Genomic DNA, 16,637 nt, shown 5'->3' with positions numbered 1-16,637 from the left:
CCGATACGAGCTAGCTGGGCTCATTTCAACTTGTAAGAAAACAACAACAAAAAGAGCAGCATCAAGTCGTCGACGTCAACGTCTTCGTGAAAATGGATGACCTTGAAATTCCCCCTCTGCGATCTATGAACGATTTCGTTCTGGAATCAGCTCGCTTCTCAGCTCCAGCAGTAGGAAACCCAACAAGATGGGCTAATAGAGTCATTGATAACCTTCTCTACTATCAAACAAATTATTTCCTGGCTCTGGTGATCCTATTTCTTATTGTTGGGTGAGTAAAAATGGTTTACAACAGTCCCACTCATAGTTTGTGATGTTTGTGCAGTGTAGACTGTGTGTAGATGTGCACGATTATGACGATGTCGATGGGCGTGACTGTAGAGTGAATGTGGCTGTTCTGACATACAGTGTATAGTAAGGGTACTAGGTCTCGCGCAGGGACCCAATGATCGCGCATAGCGTAACTGCGTATAGCAAGCGATATTACGCGTAGGACTAAGCGCAAAATTTGCCGATACGCCCCTGGAATAAACATACCTGACTTACCGCTCAACATGAGAAGGAAGCAGGTAAGAAATTTTGATTTCCAACAAATTTTCCACTAAATTTCCAATTTTTTACCTTGTAATTTACCTACCTTACCTTAAAATCTGTTCTAAGGATGTTGTAGCCTAGACGTGTCGTCTCGCTTGTCTCGTTCGTAGTCGATAGAATTCGTAATTTGTTCGATCGATCGTTTACCACGTGACGTCATCATACACAAGAACAATGTATGCTGCCAGCTACGCTGAAATACTGTTAATAAGTGTTGTTTTAAGTCAAATTTTAACACAACGATTATAATATTACAAAGGAATAAATATTTAAGTCTATCGAAGTTGAAGTGTGATTTCAATTTGAATTTGCTTGTGATTTCTTGCGCTAACTTGTGATATATTTGTGACAGGGGAGGGCCATAATGATACTGAAGAAAACAAATTAGATGAGAGTGTGACAAATGGGTGACGAAAATGAGAGGGTGACGAATGGGTAAGCACACACACAAACACACACACACACACACACACACACACACACAAATATATGTTCATATCAGGGAGGTGTGAGACCTCCCTGTTCATATTTTACTTTTTTCATTTTATATTACGTGTATATTATTGGTTAAAGTGATTAGAAATATTGTAAGAAAACTTTATAAATGAAAATCATTAATGATTATGAAAATAAACTTTATAAATGAAAATCATTAACGATTATGAAAATATCAATGATAAAAATAATAATAAGATAATAAGAATGATAAAATGATGATCGTGGTGGAAGTGATAATAATAATGAAAATGATAATGATGATGATTATGATGATCGATGATGATGGTGGTGATAATAGTAATAATGATAATAATAATAAAAACAATAATAATAATAATAACACATATAATGATAATGACAATAATATACACAAGTTATGTAAAACTGCTGTTGCCTAACAGGGACAAATTTAATATCAAGTGAAAAAATATTCTACGAAAGCCGGAGCACGTTACAGCCGCAGAGGGGCAGACACTTTCACGCATGAAACTACAGAGGGCAGCTGCGCGATCTTTACATACCCCGAGAAATTGAACGCATAAAAAAAAGTCCGACATACAAACGGCGACAGCGCACTACTCCGTCATCGTATCATCAGGAGATTCTGGGAGGTGATTTTTCTGCATTTTCGTGATATTCATTGAGAAATTCAGGTACGATTATGGAATAACTTCTATTATAAGAGCATTTCAAATTTTCGTGCGCGATATCTAGAACCCTCAACCATACTTAGTATTCTGTATGACTGTAAGCATAGGCTTTTGTAGTTCAGAAAGTACAGTTTGCTTTGCCAGTCTAACGCATCTACACTCACTGAAATTTAATGTCTAGAAGATCGAAGAGTAGCGCAATGGTGCTAGAAGTAGAACCTACTAATAGGGTGTCTGGTAGATTTTTGGAACTGGAGAAATACAAGTCATTTCACACAAAAACATACATATCCATAATGTCCATAGTTAACATAATGCACTTGTCAATGTAATGACGCACCCCACTACCCCCGGACATGGGTGCGTCATGGTCATTTTTTGACTGACAACACGGGGTTTTTGACGGACACCACAGTCACTTTTTTGACGGACAAAACGCTGCAAGTGACGAACACCACAGTCACTTTTTTGACGGACAACACGTTGAAAGTGACGCACACCTCGGTCACTTTTTTGACGGACATCCTCGGTACATTTGACGCACCCCCGAAAATACTGAAACGATTTTTGCATACGTTTTATTCAAGCAATTTCATTTTCTTTTGGTTCTTGAACATAATTTGTAAAAGTTTCGGCAAGTTTCCCTTACCCTGGCCCTGTAAGCACCATACCGTCATTCACCGTACATCACGCTGCTGCATGCTACGATACTAAGTATTCCGTACATTTATAGTGTGTATTCTGTGCATGCAATCCATACATGACAATAATGTGTGCAGATGCGCTGTGTGTGCGCAGCCATTGCTACTGCAGCGCAGGTACACACCACGCCACGGCATTCCAGCGAGTACTCACAGCCCAGTCGTCGCTGTACGTAGAGATTCGCACTACATACTAACAGCGTCGCGCGTCTCGTCGGGCTAATCCTGCGAGCAGAAAATGGCATGCGGCAGGCAGTTTCGTCTGCTGCCGCTTCTTTTACTGTTAAAAATTCGCCTTTGTCACCACAGAACATTATTAAGAAAATGTGAGGAGAAAGGGTGGCTTTTAAATTATTTGCTTGCCAGATTCTGGCAAGCATTTTCCCCTCTTATTCCAAAACGCTTCCCGACTTTGATTTTCACTTGCCGCGGGAAAACGGTCATGTAATTTCACTCGCGGTATGTGTATACGGTACTGGTAGCGTGCAAAAATGCGTGCAGTTTTCCATAGTAAGTGACGCACCCCTCGGTTCAGAATAATGCGTGTTATTTTCCATAGCCAAGTGACGTACCATGACACACCCCTCGGTCAAAAATGTGACCGACAATGATGGGATTTTGACGCACCCCTCGGTCAAAAATTTGACGGACAAAGCTGGTAAAATGACGAACACCTGGGTCACAAATTTGACGGACCAAACGAGGAAATGACGCACCCATGTCCGGGGGTAGTGGGGTGAGTCATTACATTGACAAGTGCATAATACATGTGCAAAATTTTTCACCATAATCATAAATAATGGTGAAGTTATGACTGAGCAAATAAAAACAGGGTATTTTTCATCCTCACGCTGTTAAAACCTTGGCGAAAAAGTGGGTCGCGAGCGTAATGAAACTTCACTGTCAAGCGCACTCCAGTGGGCGGTGCTATTCACTGCATGTATCACATTCAAAGCGCGCGTGTTTCTAAGGCTAAGCGCGCATCCTCGTCAGCTAGCACACACCTACCCAGCTAGCTGTGCGAGGCCCGCTTCGATCCCGCATCCCGCGGCACGCACTTGAACTTGCACTCGACTCGCATGCACTGGTTATCTCTGTGATGTCATACAACAGTATACAGTATACGTGCATGCCAGCAATACTCGGTACATAATTAGTCTATGCATGGTACCGCCGCCTTATCGCGCTAACTACAAATTTTACCGTACTGCACTTACGGTTAGCTGGGAAAATACAACACGGAAAGTGAGCAACCGAGGTCGTATACAGAGAAATTTCTTGGTCCGGGTGAATTTTTACTCATTTTTTACATTCACGGTTCTCTTCCATGAGAAAGGATTCCGTGAAGCTAGTCGTACAGTGTACGTCTCCACGGAACATATTCCCGGCCACAGACCGATTGGTACACGGGTTTACGAGACCGATTACCCATGTCGGTCTCTAGCGCGGCGGAGTAAAAGCGCACATAGTAGTGGTGCATGTGCGTCGCTATAGCTTTTGGTCTACAGACATGGAGATCACGCGCACATGTACTCACATTACGTACCGGCGGTGCGCTATGCTGTGCGGAGGCTGAACATCGTACCTATGCATGCAAAACCAACTCGGCTGTTCTGGAGCTTCGCGTAAGTGCGCGCCGTAACCACGAGTCATGGCGTGTAACTACGTGTCTAAGACTTGTAGGCCCCGCCTCGCTTAGTTCGCTGATGCTGTTACTATGCTGACAAGGGTATCTTAATCGCTATTTCGCGGGTTTATCCTGTGGAATAAGCGAAAAACCAATGCTATTTTTGGATTCAGCACCATTGAATCCTCCTACACCAGCATGGCCAGTTTCACAGTCGGACGAAACAGCCGAGTTATAGCGATGTTTAGGCTTAAATCTGAATTTAGGTAGCAATACGTCTTGATATCTGAAATCGGCGTAGGACAAGAAGAATGAGACCACCACAAGCTTTCATATGATACCAAATTTATGGGGATTTGTTCCCGGAATAAACCCGCAAAAATGCCTGAAAGGTGATTTTAAGCCGAAATTGTGGGTCCACTTTTTGACCGAACGCGCGCCCTACATTTGCCCATTGCCCAACACGCACTGAACGCATCTGGTAGTCGTAAGTTTATTTGAAAATGCTAGCGCTTTTGCAACCAAAATGTGACTTCTGTGATATCATTTGTATTGAACTTGTTTTGAAGATAATATGATAGATTTCTTTTATTGTAAAAAAAAATGTTTTGAAGTAATTTTATGCTCTGTAAATGCATATAGACCTAGGTTAAAGATGACTTGTGAACCCACGACTTGTGCGTGAATTTTGAAGGGGATGACAAAGCGCATTGCGCTACCGACGCCCTACTACTAAATAAAATTACGTGTTTCGTTCAGGTTGACACTTGACGACACATTTTTTTTTTTTTCAGTAGATATAGCCTAGATTCTAGTCCATATGGATCTAGACAGAAAACCATTAACATTGCAGGCTAATCAGATTGCTATAAAATTTTAATAGATATTCAAATTTATGCTATTTTACTTGTTGTAGGCCCTAGGTTAGTACTTTATAGTGTTGTGAACCGTTGGCGTTACTCTGGTAGCAAGTGGCGATGAGTAGAATCTAGTAATAGGAATTAGTCTCTTGGGTCCTGCATAAGTGCAATTAAAAAAGAAAGTACAAGTAGTTTCTCCTCTGGATTTTCGGAGAGAAGTGATTGCGGGAGGTCCATATTATTAGTATTTGGTATATTTCTAAACCTTATTTTTCTGATTTAAAGTGGCTACATACAATATAGAGTAACATATGTCCAGGTTAGGTACACTTAAGGGTTTTCGTGCTATAGTTCCAAAATAGATGAAGTCTTGAGTGTATCTTTCGGAACACTTTGTGTCGATATAATGACATTCTTTGGAAATGCATATTTAAGATATAAAAATTATGAAAGAAATTTGTCCAAAAAAATGGTTTTTGTTTTCTTTGTTGCCATGATTGGTACAGCGCGTCCTTGATTGGTACACACTCGTGATTTGTATGCACTGTAATACAACTTCATTCATTTACACGCTTCAACATTATCACCCATAAGAGTCATGTAGCTGTACCAATCATAACACAGCGCTGTCTGGAGGCAAGGCTGACATTATTACATTAACATCTTTGTGAGCTCACTGGTCATTTGTTGCATTCGCTGCTGTTGACTGAACATCATGACCAACTTCACTTTCACAAAAGACAACTATTCACCATTCAGTGCCCGACAACTGGTAAATAGCGGTCCAAAATGAGGGCTGCGTCTTAACTTGTCTGCTAATTTCCAGCTTGAAATCTAGTTTGGCAAGAGTTCATGAAGAGCACAAACTTTTTGTGAAGCTTTACTGGTCTTTGCTGCCTTGTCTACTGTGAATTTAAAGAGGTAACAGGGTGCATCTTTCAAACATGATATACATACAAGGCTATGAATTATTTATGAGCTTCAATGTGTCAAAGAATACCAGGCTGTACCATTTGTGAATCATGGGCTCATTACTCTACATATGCAATACACGATCAATATACAATGGGGCCATTATCTGGATGATGGTTATCATTTATTCACCAATAGTGGATTTATCATGGATTGTGGATATAACTTAGTGATCAATAATGGAGGATGTTCCTTTGAATTCCATAAAAATACATGTCCTAACAATTATCAAGCACATGCAAATTGCAGACATAAGCAAGATTTTCACACATTTATGCTTAACATTGAAATTTGATTATCTTATCAAATGACACATTTGTAGCACAATTCCTACAGTATGCACTGCAAATATATCATGATTACATGTGTACAGATGCTACATGTATTACATGGTTGTACTTGATACAGATTAAATTTTCTTCTTCCTAGTTTACATCCAACCATTAATCAATGATTCATTAAATCATCCAATCACTCACTTTGCCTGTATGACAACCACTGCACTTTTCTACATACTCAACATGTACCAAACAGCAGAAAGATGGTGTAGCAAGCATTCCATACTGAAACTACAGTGTTTCGAGTCCCAGGCCTTGTTCAGGAAATGTGATTTTTGTCTTTTTCTTCCCAACTCACAAGACATTGTTTAATTGACAGGTATGATAATTATAAAATGACAGTAATTACTTAGTAACACACCTATCTTCTCGATTTCTATTGTTTGTGCAGCTACATCAATCCAGTTCAGATGACTTGGGGGATTATCATTGTTGTTGGATCCTTTCTCGGCTTCTGTTATTGGACGAGCAACAAGAGAGATGTGAATAACTTCAAAAAGGAGCATCCAGTCATTTGTTTCATTGGCCTAGCATCTTTCATCTGGCTGCTAATCTACCTGTTGGGCAGCATCTTGGTATTCTTCTGGGGCATAGCTGTACCAATGACTCGTAAGTCTGAAGAAATTTGTGTTTGTGTGTTTTGATAGTAATGATAATAATGATAACAATGATAGTGATAATAATGGCAATAATGATAATGATAATGATATTGATAATGACACTGGTTACTTGTACAGTGCACAGTTCCTCCTGTCGACACACATTAGTGCTTTGATACAAACAATCAACTACACATGATGATATGATACATAGGGACAGCTCTAGGAGCATTTTGAGCAACAATGAGCATGGATAATTAAAACAAATTTCATTGTAACTGATTGACAAATTACCCTACATCATCGTAAATAAGCACTGAATTGATCAGTGTTTTAGTAGTAGCCATGATAAAAATCATGGGTGTACATACTTGAGCAGGATTTGAACCTACAACCTCCCGATCACTGGACAAGGCGCCATCTCAACTAGACCACCGAGCTTTCGCCCGACAGCGAGTGCTGGTTCTAATCCTTATAGCATGCAGCGGGTACTGCATAATTATTCAAATTCATGAAATTCTTCCGTCGAGATGTTTTCATTGCAACTGATTGACAAATTGCCCTACATTGATCAATGATCAATTCAGTGCTTATTTACGTCGATGTAGGGCAATTTGTCAATCAGTTGCAATGAAATCATCTCGACGGAAGAATTTCATGAATTTGAATATAAAACAAATTTGTATAAAGTTTTGATGTTAAATTTGTAGCAGAAATTATGAGATAATTTTACAAAGGTATTATGTGAAATACAAACATACAATTAATCTGTATTGGTAAAATGTCAGCGTATATCAGTAGTAATGTATAATGTAGTGTCTCCTTTTTACTGGGGGGGGGGGGGGGCTGCATTCTGCTTCTGCATAGTTAACAATTGAACATTCCAGTGGTCTGATTTTCCAAGCTGCTTACTTGGGTTTGCAGTATATGCATTAATCAAGTGTAGTGTTTTCCCTGGTGGAATTGTAAATATACTGATGATATGTAGGCAGCACAGGCAGCGCTGGTTGAAGTGTCCTGTTATAAGTATGGGGGCTTAGGGGAGTAGGTAAAATGTTCTCTGGGCAGTTTTCGCTTGCCATGTCACGGTTACATCTGCTCATGGCTGACTGCAGAATACTGTGGTGAATATCTGCGGAATTTTTTAGGGGTAGTAGAATGATTGAAGCCCCACTGTTATTAATACAAGACCAAATGTACACATCATATCTATATTACAGACCAGTTTCTGCACCATTTCCCCTTGATATACAAGAAAAGTCCCATTACTTTGATTCTCCAGACATTTTTGTTCTGTCTTCTCTCACAAGGTCAAAATTGGGGATCTCAACAGCACTATCCAGAACACTTCCATTTAGTCATGTTGGTGTAAAAGGGTCTCAAATTCATCTCGTTAAAGGCAATGTACCTACATTCCCAAGTATCATTGTAGGGAAGGTTGGCTTTGTTCCCCGGCAGGAAACATCCCCCCCCCCCCCCAAAAAAAAAAAAAAAACACCACAAACAAACAAACAAACAAACAAACAACAACAACAACACAAAAAAGAAAAAGAAAAAAAACCAAACAACTAGAAAAGCACTCTTAGAGTGCAGACCTCTGCCAAGCAGTTACTTTCCACCGATGATCTTGCTCTTCCCAAAGAGATTTTTTTCTCCTCTCCACCACTGGGGGAAAGCTCTTTGGGCTCTTCCACAGACATCAGTGATTTCCACCCATATGTATACATGCTGAAAAATTGCCCGATTTCCCAATATACATTGTAGAAGCCTTTGTTACGTCATAAATCCTTAGCTGCGTGGCGTGCCTCGCCCTAGCAGAAAGTGGAGCACGCACTTTAGTGCGCGCATGCAAACCTCAAATACGCGCAGCCTGAACTCCCAAGTTCATTGACCCTACCTGCCAAAATATAAAAAATCCTTCATAAATTCCCCAGAAATTGTCGGATCACTACCAGAAGTTAATCGTTTGGTAGTTATGTCATTGTCAACCTTTCCTGCAAGTTTCCTCCCAATCCGCTAACTACTTTTTGAGTTATTTTGCACACGGACAAACGAACACACAAACCAATGGTAAAGAAAACATATCCTCCTCCCTTGGCGGAAGTAATAACAAATATTTCAAAGACTCAAAAATGCAGTAGTGGTTGCCACTGTGGGGCATACTCTGAAAAAAAGAAATTCATTCTACCTTAAAAAAAAAAAAAAAAATACTCCAGACACGTAATGGCATACATTGACACCCACATTCATGAAAATATGTACCTGACACAAACATACACCCACACACATTCCTAGCCAATATGATATGGGTTACTGCTTGTCAAAACCTCAAGTCATCCATGTGAATGTTACACAGGAAGTTTTCTTTTGTGAATCGCAGACAGTATGTAATATCACTTGTATCATATATTGTGTAACCCCTGTGAGTGAGGCTTACAGCTGTAAGCACAAATTCTTGTACCCTGTACAGCATTTTACTTGTCCTTCAGTTTGGGGGTTAGGCACAGGGCTAACAACACTGCCCTGTAAAAAAAAAAAAAAAAAACAACTTGTTATGGAAACGGCAACAAACAAAACAGCAACGCAGCATTTTACTGTTTTCCCCCTATGTCTATCCAGTGATCGTAATCCACGCCTCACTGCGTATGCGCAACATGAAGAACAAGATGAGCAAGAAGCTGGAGTCGCTTGGCCTGAAGCGCACACCGATGGGCATCATCCTCTTCAACATCGGACTGGAGGAGCAGGCGAGGTCGTGACTAGCTGGTCTCATGGTCAGACTGTCTGGTTGCCAGGGCAACAAGGAGGGCGCTGCAGGAGGCAGCGTGGGCCCTGGCTTCGGAGGGGCAGATGGCGTCCCAGGCCAGGTGAAGAGGGAAGGGCACAGTCTGACAACCTCTGTTGGACTGAAACCAAGTGTGTGCAACCAGGCGCACACTTGGCCGGGTAGGTGTTTTTCAAGATTCTTTTCTTCCGATAGGCGACTTGTTAGTTCGAGGAATTCCGAAGATGTTATTGAGCTTGCCAAAGAAGCCACAGAAGATGATGATGTCATAACTTCTCAACCCAAAAGTGTCCATTTTAAACAGAAGAAAGACTAAAACCCAGCTTAAGTTAGAAATATTTGCTTTCATTACTTTGGTATGTTGTCATGTAAGTGTAGGAATTAATTTATGCTTTCAAACACATCACATGTTTTTATATAACTAGATGCTATCATAGGACTGAACCCATCCTTGGACTTTCTGATTCTTTTATCTCGTGAAACTACTCAAAAGCTAATGTAATATTACAGTTCACTGTAAATGAGTTTGATTGTAACATAGAACTGCCATTTTGAGATGAATATTTATGTTATAATACAAATGGTTGTGAAATCATGATATTCTTAAAAAACAACAACATGGTGATATGTCTTGGTATTTATGGTAAATCATTCAAACATATGTTTGTAAGCATGTTTGTAGTTACACGTATACCAGTCAAATTAATATGTTTTAGTGATCTTAGAAATATAATCACTGAGCCAGCATCCTGATGGTATGTGTGGTGTCATCTTTGTATCATCAAGTACTATCTTACCTATTTTGATTCCATGCTTTATATTAATGTAAATTGCCAACATTTGTCCTTTGAAGTTGAATACATAAAAATTTGTGCAATTTTATGTTGTGTTTACCATTATATGTAAACTGAATATCCTCCAGTTTCCATAGGAATATCTCCTGATACATGCAAATTTGAACTCTTTAGACCAACCCTACCTGTGAGACAAATTGTAATATCTGCGAAATTTCTGAATCAGCTATTGGTGTAAGATTAATTTTTGATGTATTTTTTAGATATCATGTAAAGATGATCAATTAAATTAGATTTCAGATGGCTTAGTAAGTGAACATTCATAATAAAATGTTAATGATGATAGATGAAGAAATGCTAGTTGAAATACATATGTGCAGAAATTTCTATCAGGTAAACATACATTTAGGTAATGGGAAATAGATAAATCTTCCGAGCACTTGCCAGACCATAATATGACATGAAACATGACTTGGTTCATTTCTTTCCTCTGATAAAAGATCAGCTGTATATAAAGGTGTAATGAATGTGTAGCATAGCGCAGGTCTTGAGACCTTTCTGTTTCTAGATGTGTTTGACATGATGATACAGATTTCACACTGACTGAAATATTGTTACATAAAAGTAGTGGAGGATCCTTTTCTGACAAAAATAGTTCTGTGGTTCTTGTTATCGAATTCCCTTAAGTTTGCATTCTTGAACTTGACATCTAAGAATTTCAAAAAACCCAAAGAATTAGCTGATCACATGTAAGTTACAATCAGAAGATTTTACTATGCCAGATTTTGATACATTATGCTGCACTCAAAATAAATTCATTTATCCAGTGTTTATTTCAACCTATAATTTTCACCTGTGCACATTTCTAACAATTTGATGTGAAATGGAGACACTTGTAGATCCTTGTGTATTGGAGAGCAGTATGGAGTGACTGTGTTCACAGCTTTGTTTTTACTTAAGCTACAGAATTGTTTATCTCCCCTTGGGGAACCACATAATTGTGCATTGTACCATGTATTCAACATTCTAGTGGATGAACAACAGTGAAAGAACAGTAAGCCGTTCTACAAATCAAAAATTGTACTTCTTGTTTTTTCTAAACCACACAACTCTTCTTGTTTTTCTGTTTAAGAAAACAGAAATGAACTTTAGTGCATTTGATTTCAAACTTACTGTCAATGACACCATTCTCTTATACAGCTACATTAGCTCACTGAAAGTACATGTACAGTGTGTTTGTTTTCAGTATGTGAAATATTGGTCCTTATGCATGATAAGTAATACAGGTGTCAATTGGTTTCACTGTGTATGATCAAAAAAAGAACAAAAAATAAAAACAAAAACAACAAACAAAGAACAGAAAAGAAAAAAAAAAGGCCAAGGTGTAATCATCAGTTTCTGACTGAGTTGTATATTACTGTACGTATTTGTAGAAAGGCTGTAAGATGTTGATCGTCAAAATTTTGATATATGAGCTCCATTTCATGTCTGCAATGAGCAACCCATGATACATATTCATTGTTTATGGCTCTTGTTGTTAAAGGTAAACATTATGTACCATGTTGATCACAATTATTTGGTTTTTCATTTTTTTTCTCGCAATATATTTCTAATTCCCTGAGCAGCAGTACAATCGATGATTGGTTTGCTGAAGTAGGAATTATATATCTTTGCTTGCAATTTTGCATATGAAGTGTATGCACAAAAAGGGGGGATGTAGCAGCATATTTTATGAATTATGATAAAAAAATTGCAAATTGCAAAAATATGGTATTACAGTGTGACCTATCAAAACAAATCACTCTCACATGATTCCACTTTTCATTTTCTGCAAATATAGTGTAGTAGCTTCCAGCTGTCCCACTAGTTATCTTGTCAGTTTGAAAAAAAAAAAGAAGTATAAAAAAGAAAATTAAAATGAACATGTATTTTGTCTACTGTTTTCCCATGTACATGTATTGTTATTTCACCCAAAATCCAGTCGCTCCATTTTGTTCCTTTAATCTGCTGACTCATGCAAGAACTTCTGTCTGAACACCTGTTTATAGCTATCATGTTACCGGTACAAGCTCAAGCCAGGATTTTCTGAAAGACAAATTTTAGGGAATGGAATATTTATACAGTAAATGCATTTCAATTTTGTACTAGTGTTTTAGCTAACAGCTCTTTCGTATACTCTTTTTAATAGTGCACCTTTGTATGATGTCAAACAGTTAATTGTGTTTTATGTATACGCTGTAGTTTGCAATATATAGTATAACATCAGGTTTGAATAGCATTGGGTGTGACTGTCTACTAAGTGATTATGCATTTTAAGGAACAGTTGTAAGTAAACTCTACATGTTATTGTGTCACATAAACCAGATTACTAGTATCATTTTTATGATCATTGCTATTTTATTTTTTTATTTTTTTATTCATTTTTATTTTTAGGAGTGAGCCAAAAGGTATTTACTGATCCAGATATCAGTGTGGTGAATTTTTTGTATGGGGTGCATTTACATAATCTTGTACACAGATAAAAAGTGGAGTATAGCGGATATTGTTACATTTAATAGGAATTTGTATGCGTAATAACAATTAAATGCTATAGAACTTGCATGTGTGCCCTTGTATTGTTGAAGTGTGGCTCTTTGTAGTCTATTGTTTACTCTTTGATTGTCCAATTTACAGATTTTTATTTATTTTTTTTTTTGTGAAAATATTTCATTATCGTGATCATATGATGGATATGATAAAAACTATTCATGTATATTCTTCAATACAGTACGTGGTGTATATGGAAGATCTGGGAATACACACATGCACATTCATAATGTACATTGGAGACTACTACTACAGTACTCTATAATATGTACCCAGAGAAGCAAAACTACACAGTGAAACATGCAGGTATAATATGTATGCACAAAATTATACAGACATGTACACATACATGCAAGTAATACATTGGAAATAAACATGTTTATTAACTGGTGGAAGTGCCCTGGCTGAATCACTCTGTCGTATAAGTTATATGGGTCATATTTTATAGCCTCCTTCGTGTTAGCCCGCTGTCCCAACCAGATACTTTCCAGAGAGTGGAATGTCGCCCTCTTGTGTTCACCCATCTCGCAGCAATCTCAACTTCACAAAATGGATCGAGGAGATACAGGGTATAAATATACTGGATAATATCTTTACGGAATGGACGCATCTTGTTCAGAGCGCGTGACCATGTTTTTTGTGCCTGGTTCGAGAGAGCCTAAGTTGAAATATCTTAACAGGTTTTGTGCACTTGTTTTTCGCTGGAAACTCTTCGGTAGTGCGCCCACTACACTGATGTCTCACAAGATGCCAGTGCATTGATTACCTATCAAACTAACAAGATGGAAATAACATTGTAGGCCCTATGCTCTGAGACGTGATTTATGAAGAGTTTAATTCAAAACAAATTAACTCCATTCTAGTGTAGTTTGACAGGTATCTGCTAAAAACAAAGAAAATGATAAGAAAATATGGGATATTTAAAATCATAACTTCAAGAATATTCATAGTCATGTTACACGAGAGTTATCACTGGCAAGGTATTATTTTGCTGTATCTGATAGTAGACTTACTTTAAAATGTTTAAAAATGGCGCTTAGCGCTGGGATGAAACTCTTCATGTTGTGCATTTTTATGAAATAATTAGGCCTAACCACATGCATATCAACAGTAAGTCTCAGAAAGAAAACATTTTGCGTTCTTTTGCAAGGAAATACGCCCAAATTAATCCAGCTGTGCGGCTCGTGCGTTTGTGTGTCAGTGCGAATGCATATGTGTAATGTGAACAGGAATTATATCAGGATCGACTGGAAACTCCCTCCGTGAAGTCATGTATGCCATCCTCCGGCAGTGTTTTGTACATTCTGACCTTTGCTTTGTGCCGTTTCTCAGCGACCTTATATTCTCTATTACAATATAGGTAATTCCATTCTTGGCGAATAACTATAATTCATCACAACGGTTGTCATAGATGTATTCATAAAACTCCACTTTCTAGTAATGCAGTGGTTTGAAATGCGCTTTTTTAGACTATCAAGAGGGCGAAACGACGTTGGTAGAGATAATTTTGACAGTTGTTGCCAAGGAATCCTGCAAAATACCGATATAAACATGGATCTCATCATAATTATTACAGTCGAGTGTCTGCTTGTGCCGTAATTGCAAACCGCCAAACCCCGAATGACATTGTTTTTTGTCGTGTGGATAGGGCGTAAACAATTATGATAACGTAAAACAATTTCACTAGCTACCAGTGTTAGAAAACATCTGTTTTTAGACTTTAAAGTGGGAGGATTAGGGTCTAAAGAAGATTAATTGTAAAATTGTACGAAAACATTACTCTTCTGACCATAAGTGACTACGGACGAAAATAGTAAACTTACATACGGTATCTATAGTATCAATTTCATATCTCTCTATCCGCTCTTGCCAGCCCCCTTTTTTGTTCACCTTACTTCTTTGGGTTTTTTTTTTTTTTCTATATTCTTTTTTTTTCTCGAGAGGGAAGGCGGGGGGGGGGGGGGAGCGTGTAGGATAGTACTACCGCTAGAACTACTGTATCACCAACGCCACTCAAACATGAATTTCAATTTTCATCCGTATCACAATATACAATGTCCCCTCATTTCACTTCAAAAACATCGTTGTTAGATGTGACACCATGGGTGTCAAACCCAACACAGATCAAGCGTCAATAGAGGACTACACCCACAGGTGTAGAAAGTATATTGTGATGGTGTTGAAAAGTGTTCACCTGGCACTTCGTGGTATTAATTTGACACTGTAGCTGGTGATATTTTTGACACTGCGATGGTGTTAATTCAATAATGATACCGCATGGTGTTGATTTGATATTACTGGTGTTAATGTCAATTGTATAACACTCGTCCAGCTTCAATAGGAGACCACACCAACTGGAGTTACTGAGAAAGAACCAAAATGGTGCTCTTATAAAGCCATGTGGAAAATTATTTTTTATTATTTCTTATTTTTTCCTCTTTCTGTATTTCAAGAGCACTACTTGAAAAAAAAAATATTTGTGGTTCATCTTAGCCTACTAATGTTGTGCAAGTGTATGAATAGGCGTCCAGCACACAAACGTTTTGAGAGATAGGCTGCTCTCATCTAGAGATCTATAATGAACAAAATTAATTACACCACGCAGACAATCCGTTCACTACATTATTTATTCTGAGATAACTGTTTTCGGGGATTCAGCGTTTATTGTCAACCGTATAAGTGTTTTTACTGCTTTATATATTTACACAATATCAGGTATTCTGATATAGATGCATAAGATCATGCAGCTAAGCTTTTCAAACTTTAAAAAATGGTTAAAGAGATGGTATGTATAGTTTTTATTGAGATGGTGATTCAGTTTTAACCTTTTGCAAGATAATTAGAAACTACTTATATAAAATATTTAAAGAGCATCCAATTCCAAAAGGAATTAAAAGTTCATTTGATGAAAATGAGTTTTGAAATGGCTGATATATATATATATATATATATGAGCCACTATAGCTTGGTTTTATATATATACATATATATGTATATATATATATATATATATATATATATATATATATATATATATATATATATAGTAAAACTAAGCCAAGAATAAAAATGGTCCTAGTAAAAGGTTGGTCTCATTTTTTTTTTTCATTAGGACCTGTTTTTTTTTTTATTCAACTGTTTCAATACCAAATTGCATCAAATTAACTTTTAATTTCTCTTTAGAATTGGATGTTCATTTATATTTCATATAAGAGGTTTCTGAATATCTCGCAAAAAGTTAAAACATGTATTCCCATCTCAAACAAAACTATACCATCCCTTTAAACAGTGCCTTCAAGTCGACTGCGGCCTTTGAAAAAAAAAATAGAAGCGGTGCTTGATATGGCCACTATGGGCCATCCGCACGACTTGTAATGACCTTGTACTTGACGACCCGTCGTGTTAGTTTTACCTGGATTGTGTGACTGCGGCTGATAACATGCCTTAAGATTTACTCATGGTGTTGTATATTGGAATAACAGAGAGCTATATAAGATACAGAATAAGAGAGAAAACAGATTGAAGCCAAATACTTCTTAAATTGTTGACCCTAAGCCAAGGATAAGGCAATACCGGGCAAAAATGAACCTCGTGAAATATAGTCAACTTGAAAGGTTTTCATCGCCGCGTAGT

The 16,637-nt window shown here is 37.8% G+C and overlaps 1 protein-coding gene across 1 annotated transcript; it reads left to right on the top strand.

The window, feature by feature from the left end:
* Positions 1–69: 69 nt before the first annotated feature.
* Positions 70–10,305, top strand: LOC140240214 (PRA1 family protein 2-like). The gene is made up of 3 exons (XM_072320010.1): positions 70–271; positions 6,632–6,849; positions 9,459–10,305. Exons 1-3 carry the CDS (start codon positions 93–95, stop codon positions 9,596–9,598), a joined length of 537 nt encoding a protein of 178 aa, XP_072176111.1. The 5' UTR covers positions 70–92; the 3' UTR covers positions 9,599–10,305.
* Positions 10,306–16,637: the final 6,332 nt, after the last annotated feature.

Source organism: Diadema setosum, chromosome 2, assembly GCF_964275005.1.
Source record: "Diadema setosum chromosome 2, eeDiaSeto1, whole genome shotgun sequence".
NCBI lineage: Eukaryota > Metazoa > Echinodermata > Echinoidea > Diadematoida > Diadematidae > Diadema > Diadema setosum.
Note: the sequence above shows the minus strand (reverse complement) of the source record. Positions and strands in the feature narration are given on the sequence as shown.

Excerpts from the sequence above, each read along its gene's own strand:
- LOC140240214 (XM_072320010.1), top strand. The coding sequence starts at position 93 with ATGGATGACCTTGAAATTCCCCCTCTGCGATCTATGAACGATTTCGTT. Across the intron at positions 272-6,631 it reads ATCCTATTTCTTATTGTTGG|CTACATCAATCCAGTTCAGA; the intron begins GTGAGTAAAAAT and ends TTGTTTGTGCAG. Across the intron at positions 6,850-9,458 it reads CATAGCTGTACCAATGACTC|TGATCGTAATCCACGCCTCA; the intron begins GTAAGTCTGAAG and ends ATGTCTATCCAG.